This window comes from Limulus polyphemus, unplaced genomic scaffold (genome assembly GCF_000517525.1).
Source record: "Limulus polyphemus unplaced genomic scaffold, Limulus_polyphemus-2.1.2 Scaffold5886, whole genome shotgun sequence".
Classification (NCBI taxonomy): domain Eukaryota; kingdom Metazoa; phylum Arthropoda; class Merostomata; order Xiphosura; family Limulidae; genus Limulus; species Limulus polyphemus.
The window spans coordinates 33,319-40,859 of NW_013671496.1; the positions used below are offsets into that span (position 1 = coordinate 33,319).

Consider the following 7,541-nt stretch of genomic DNA (forward strand, 5'->3'; position numbering starts at 1 on the left):
AAAATTATTTTGTTGGAAATGTACAATCTCTTTGGTGAGTGTTAAACTTGGATGAAAACTACTGAAAATAGCAAATGAAGATGGTTTTATTAGATAGCCAACAAAAAGGTTTTATTTTTTGGAGTTAATATCTTTTAATCTGTCAAGCATTCATTAAATTCCATGGTCTGTTGAACAAAGTTTTGAAAATTTTATGGTTTGAAGTAGTCTAGTAATTAGACTGATCAATTTTATCTTTAATGATATAATAAAATACTTAATTAACGTTTGTTTTGATGGATAAATTTTCTTCCTGGAATCTGTAACAATTATTGCATGTCTTTTCACAAGTGGAATTTATAAAAAAAATTGTCAGTTTAATTATTTCTTTATTTGTAAAGATTGGGACTGTTAGATTTCAGTCATGTTCATTTCCTCGTTAACACAGCACAGAGATAACAAGGGACTATTTAGTCCTGGTTGTCTCTCTGACCATGTGATACAGAAAAATGTCGTGAATCATTCAAGAAATCTCTTGAATCCATACAAATCTAATCAGCATGTGTGTAAAATTAAAGGTTGTTAATAATATTATCTAGATTTTTATTCGCATCCTGTCTGAACATGTGGGCTGAGTAGTTGCCAATTAAAGACCCTGATTGTAACCCATACAGATAATTTTTTTTTTCAGTTTCAATAGGTGGAAGCTAGCTTATTCCTTATATAAAGCCATTCTGTCCCACTCTTAAAAGCTTACCATTATTAAACAACATATAATCTGAAATTTTAAAATAATTCCTATTATCACTGCTCTCTAACCACTTTGAGTAATTTCTATTATACCTTAGTCTTCCTTTTCAGCTTTAGCCTTACCTTGAATGTGCTATACTTATTTTTAATCAGATACACTTTATGCTCAAAATCTAATCTATTCTTAGCCCTACCTGTCCTATGTAAATTGCTATCTAACCTGCTTAAATAAAGCCCAACTCTTGTGTATAATTAACCTTTACCCTAGAAATTATCCCAACCAACTCATCTGTTGCTCTGAGCATATCATTGATAATCTTTCATTTGATACCTTCAGAGTAATTCCTTACCATTTCTAGTCTGAGAGCAAAAAAAAAAAAACACACACACCTGTTTCCATCCCTAAAACTCAGAAGGAGTTATTTGTATTTTATAAGCAACCATTCCATTTTAAATAATGCACTAGAAAAAGAGAGATATTGTTGGTAGCGGCAAGTAGTTGTCGAGTTCTGTAATGTCTTTCACCTTAGCATCTGGCAAGTAAGCTTTTGTTCCAGACTTTAAATGCTTTATTACAAGTAGCTTTATTGGTATGCTTAATGAGATAGTCTGTGTAAACCTAAAGCCATACGTTTTTTTTTTCTATTTTGTGTTATTTTAAACACAGCACTTCCTCACCTTCCCCAAAGCTCTCTACCCTATGACTACTTCCTGTCTTGCTTCCTTAACTTCTACTTCTAATCTATTGTTTTCCTCTCTAATAGATCAGTCTTCCCTAAAGACATCTTTAACTTATCTACCATTAACTACATTCTGCAAGTAAAGTTTACTGTATCTCTCCAAGCCTCCTGAGAATTAATAACTTACAATTCTCAAATGTGGCCCAATCCTGGTGTGATAACCCAAATGTTTTTTGCTTCCTTGAGATTTGAACTCAGGACCTCTCTCATAGTAGTCAGATGTTCTACCAGCTAAGCTGTAGGGTTAACCCACTAACACTTTCCTGTAATCTTTTTTAACAACTGCATTCTTCCACTCTCACCAACAAAGCCTGTCCTTGGGGTCATTGGACTACAACTTGTTGGGTGCCACTTTTTCTGTGGAAAACAAGTACTGTAAGGGAAAGTTTAAAAGGAGTTCAAGAATGCATGAAACCACTTGGAAGTGAATGGATGGGCTCTCGATAGCCAATGGGAGGGGGATTTGGTTAGTAGATGAGGAGAGACATGGAATTTTAGACCCATCCAACATTAAGAGTTATCAAAAGTTTAGGATTGGAGTAAGGTTCATGAGGGATGTTAAAGGAAGGCTCATTTCTGATTTGTTTCGGGCTGCTGTATTTAGATTAATTGTTGAGTTGGGTAAATAAATGGTAATGGTTATCATATTTTAAATTATAATTTTGATGGGAATAACCTCAACAGTATTATGGAAGAAAAAGATCCTGGTGTTCTGGTTGATCAGTCTCTTAAGCCATTCAAACAATGTGCTGTTGTTAGTAGTAGGACAAATAGTATTTTAGGTTGCATCTATGGAAATACTGAATACAAGTCTAAAGATATTATAGGTCACATATAGAGTATTGTCTTCAGTCTCTTGTGCTCTTTACATTAAGGAAGGCATTGAATTGTTTAGTATAACCTTATTTCCAAAATAAACAACTGTTCTATGGAATTTTTGGGTGAACAACAACTTTCCCACTTATGCTAACCCAAGTTGGTCCTGTAAATAATGAAATTTTTACTTCCACACGGGTTTCTAACCATCTGCGCTTCAAGACAATACATGAAATGATTCATATTAAAAATAACCAGTATATCTAAATTAAATCTAATTGCTACATGCAGGCTGTTTCTATGAAAAATACTGTGCTATTACTATAAAAATTACTTAACATCACAAAATTAGTGTATAGCTATGACAAGTTTGGTAAAACAACAGCTTTTATAAAAGAAATGTACTTTAAACTTAATAAACATTGATTTATAGCTGTTAGAAAATATATAAATGTTGTTACAGTGCTTTATTCATAAAACTGTTGAATTATGTCATGTAAAAAAAAGGTATCAGTTATAAAAATAAAATTATTTTTTACATTGTTAGCTGATATAAATAAAAATATTTTTACACTGTTGGCAGGTAATATTTGGAACCAGCATTATTCTCAAAATTTTCAATTAATTGCATGATTAAAACATCTTTTAATTTGTAAATTTTATTTAACTTTTAGCTGTCAGATTTGTTTTTCTCTGCCAGCATCTGAAACAGTTAGCTTTAACTGTTTTTTCAGGCACATTTGTAATGACTTTTTTTTCTGCTAGCCTTGAGCATGACAGCCAATCTTGGCTCTGCCATTAACTCTACCATCAACCATAACATGATTAGAAGTGAATCATTGAACTCTGGATCTTCATCCCCCGAAAGCCATTCCTTTGATGATTCTGACCTTCTCTCTTCTTCCACTGTAGGTGATGATGTCACTGCTCAGTTGGCTGCTGCGGGTAAGTAATCCTGATAAAAGAAAAAATTTCTAGTATAGAAGATTTTGGTTAATTAGATATTTTTATACAATAATTTACTACAGGGATTCTCAAACTGTGGTAGGTGGAGCTAATGTCGATGGTACGTGACACAATTAATATAAAAAAATCATAAAATTTGTAATAAGCCCTATCTGAGCTTTCCACAATACTAATCTCCTCACTTATAGACTCACACTCTACTTGCATAGGCTCGCCAGTATTTTTTTCCATTAGAATTGACAAAAATGGTACCATATATTCTTCATTTGCATTAATGGGTAAGTGTTAAAAATACAAATATTTGTTACTAGGTTTTTATCTTTTTTTTTTTTAATTAGGTTTGTAATTTTTAAAAATTAAACAAAAAGTGGTACACGAACCTGAAATGTTTGAGAATCACTGATTTAGTATATAACTGTAAACACAATTGTTGATTTGAAAAAACTGGAATTATTTTATAAGCAAGAATTATATAATTCAAACCAGGTAGACTTCTCTCTGAAATACTAAAAGCCTTTTCTTGTTCAGTTGCTTTCAGCTCTCATGCTGTCAACAACCATGTGACTAACCATGCGAGAAGAATATGTTAACTTACCTAAAATTCTCCAGTGTTACACCTGCAATAGGAGAATGTACATAACCCTAATTTTGTGCCCATAAATGCTGAATTCCTTATTGACATTTGAACTATTACCATCACTCACTGTGAATTCTGAAGCCAATGTTAACTATGGTTGCTACAGTTTTAACCATTATTGGACATTTTGCAACTGTTGGAGGTCTTATTCATTTTGTCTACCTCTAGCATGCATGGATATTCCACGGCTGTACTGTCAGCCCTTAATAACGATCAATGAGTTTGGCTGTTTTATCTGCTGGTATGCCTGACAGATTTCATCCACAGCTGTACTGTCAGCCCTTAATAACGATCAATGAGTTTGGCTGTTTTGTCTGCTGGTATGCCTGACAGATTTCATCCACAGCTGTACTGTCAGCCCTTAATAACGATCAATGAGTTTGGCTGTTTTGTCTGCTGGTATGCCTGACAGGTTTCATTTTCATGTAAATGCTTAATGGCAAAACATCTGATCTTTTCTCATTTTGATGATCATAAACTATCTTTAGGCCTTTTGCCTTCATTTTGTGAATAACAGAGATTATCTGTTAACCCTAATTCCAAAAAAAAGTTTCTGCTTATCTGATTTCTCTTCTTCTCATATATTTAATGTTTTATCTCTTGAACTAACTTTTATCATGCCTGAGGGTGATTGTGTCATGTTGGGTAAATCGGTTCTATAATCTATATATTTTCCAACTTTTCCTGCTATTTGGGTCATTGTTGATGCTCTTGTAAATAAGCTGAAGGTCAATAGTTTTTTAGCATGGTTATCTTCCTCTACTTGGGATTGACCGATAGATTTTTTTTTTTTTGGCCTTCAACCTTGAGTTGTTGTAAGTTTTCTGCCCTCTGTGCCACAAACTTTGTCATATGTGTAGTTTCTATTACCACGTATCTGTTATTTTCTGTTGATACTTTAGGCTGTCATGCTTTGTTACAGCATACTAATCCTTATTTACCTTTGCAGGATTTTCACTTGTCTCTCATTCAGGAAAAGCATACCAGCAGGGGTTGATTAGGGTTTTAGCATACTAACTTACTTCTGGTAGTCATTTCTTTCAAGACAGTCAGCTTTTTCACCATTCTGCCTTGCCTCCCTCCCTCATTTACTTCTTGGTAGGCATCAGTTACTTCTAATTATTCCTTTGTACCATACCTATTGGCCAGACATGGACGTAGCAAGTGGGTGCTTCTTAATTCACTCACTGACTCTTTTTTGTCTTGGATGAATCTCCCATCTGGATTGTTGGTAGGCATCAGTTACTTCTAATTATTCCTTTGTACCATACCTATTGACCAGACATGGATGTAGCAAGTGGGTGCTTCTTAATTCACTCACTGACTGTCTTCCGTCTTGGATGAATCTCCCATCTGGATTGTTGGTAGGCATCAGTTACTTCTAATTATTCCTTTGTACCATACCTATTGGCCAGACATGGATGTAGCAAGTGGTTGCTTCTTAATTCCCTCATTGACTCTCTTCTGTCTTGGATGAACCTCCCATCTGGATTGTTGGTAGGCATCAGTTACTTCTAATTATTCCTTTTGTACCATACCTATTGACCAGACATGGATGTAGCAAGTGGATGCTTCTTAATTCACTCACTGACTCTCTTCTGTCTTGGATGAATCTCCCATCTGGATTGTTGGAAGCTGTCTCAGATCATTGGCTCTTTTGTGGAATTCTTGGGTTTGACATATCCTTCAGTCTGATTTTAATACCTTTCCTTGTACTTCTAATCCATTCTGGATCAGGAAGTCTCGAATCTCATTCCAAAAGGAAAGTAGAAATCATTTATCACACTTCCCCAGTTTTTTACTCCCATCTCTTTGTGGTTCAGAAGAAATTGGGTGTCTTGACTCATCTTTTCCTGGAGATACGTCCTTTTGATATTTTTATGGAGATCTCCTTATTACTCAGGGGTGGAGGAAGCAATTTTGGATTGGTCAGGCATCTCAGAATAGCGCCAGTGTTAGGAGGGTTCTGGGGGCATGCCCCTAGGAAAATTTGAAAAATGGGTGCTCTGAGATTGAATTTTGTGCTAATTTTACTATGATTTATTTAAAGTATTAATCATTTACAAGCACTTCTTTATGATTCCCAAAAAACAAGTGTTCACTGGCACTTATACTCACCATAAGTAAGTATATTACACATGTAATATATTATACATTATTATACTGCTTTGTAGGTGCTACTATAAGTCTATTTACCTAGAAACAATTTTTGATGTGCAAGTTAAAGTTTAAAAAGCCCTACAGTTACTGTGACAAAATGTTGGCCCAGCTGTTGCTGCCTTTGGATGATGATAGTGGATATAGAGTATTCTTTTCTTTGTATCCTCATTCACCTGTCATGCCCTTATCTCCTTTTGCCATTGGGGTTAGTTTATTTGTTCACTGCCCTTCCCTGTGTACATTTTCTGTTAAGTCAAGTAGCCTAGTTTTTGGTGGGTTTTTTCCTTTCATTCAACCCTGAAAGCCAGTTATTTTAACATCTTGTTGAATTGCTATTTCATGAAGGTAAACCAATTTTTTGTGACATCAGTCTAGTAATTCTTCACACTGATTGGACAATAGTCAAACCAGTGTCATCTGTGGATTGGAGGCCAAATGTTAATATCACAAGATTATTACAAATTGTTGATTTAAAAAGGGGGAAAAGAGATCTTCAAAAAGTTACAGAAACAAAATGGTAGCAAATGCAATTGCAAAAAAAGTAAACAAACAAGCTCAAGGTTTGAGACATAGTGTTGATTTTATTTCCTCAAGTTACAAATCACTATTTTGATTCCATGTCTAAAAACTTAAATTAACAATTTTTAATAATCTTGTTTCTTTAGTTTTTTATGTCCATCATGGAAATGTGTATAATAACAATACTGTCCTATTTGAAACAGTTTAGTTTAATGAAATATGTAGTTGGTGTATGATGCTTTCTTGGGAACAGTAACAACCTTTAGATTGGCTTCATGTAGATTGGATGACTATTGCTCCTGATATCATTGCCACAATGTTATCATTGATAGTGGTACTGTATGTATGATCACTAGGATGTATGGTGATCAACATACCACATGTTATGTATATGTTTGTAATATATTTATAGCTAGTATATTCATACCCTGTAACTATATAGAGAGTCTGTAAACACAGGATTGGAAGGACTTCTGAACTCTACTGGAATGGTGCATGGACTGTATTTTGTAACCGCATGAGTTTTATACATGCATGCACATGCAATGCATATTGGCTAGTATTTATATTCATAATCATAAAAGCCAAGTGTCAGTCGGTCACACTTGATTTCTCTACATTTCGTGAGTTACACGAGTCCAATTCTACTTTTTCTCCTATAATACTTCCTCTTTTGATTGCCCGTTTCCGTATTAGTTGAATTCAATTGGTAACATAGGCATAACTATCTCCTAAATTTCTGCTATATAAAAACCTATCAAAGATGAAGTTTTTATATATCAAGGATTTATTTAGCACAGGGTGAAGTAAATATTTCGTTTATTTATAAAGAGAAGTTTTTATATCAAGGATTTATTTAGCACAGGGTGAAGTAAATATTCCATTTGTTATAAAGAGAAGTTTTTATATCTAGGATTTATTTAGCACAGGGTGAAGTAAATATTCCGTTTGTTATAAAGAGAAGTTTTTATATC

General features: G+C 34.0%; 1 protein-coding gene across 1 annotated transcript in view; it reads left to right on the forward strand.

The window, feature by feature from the left end:
• LOC111089322 (nuclear respiratory factor 1-like) overlaps window positions 1-7,541 on the forward strand; it is a 20,267-nt gene that overhangs the window by 1,147 nt on the left and 11,579 nt on the right. Inside the window, exon 2 of the mRNA XM_022401604.1 lies at window positions 3,051-3,230. Coding sequence (XP_022257312.1) covers window positions 3,059-3,230 — 172 coding nt within the window. The 5' untranslated portion in view covers window positions 3,051-3,058. The remainder of the gene's footprint in view (window positions 1-3,050; window positions 3,231-7,541) is intronic.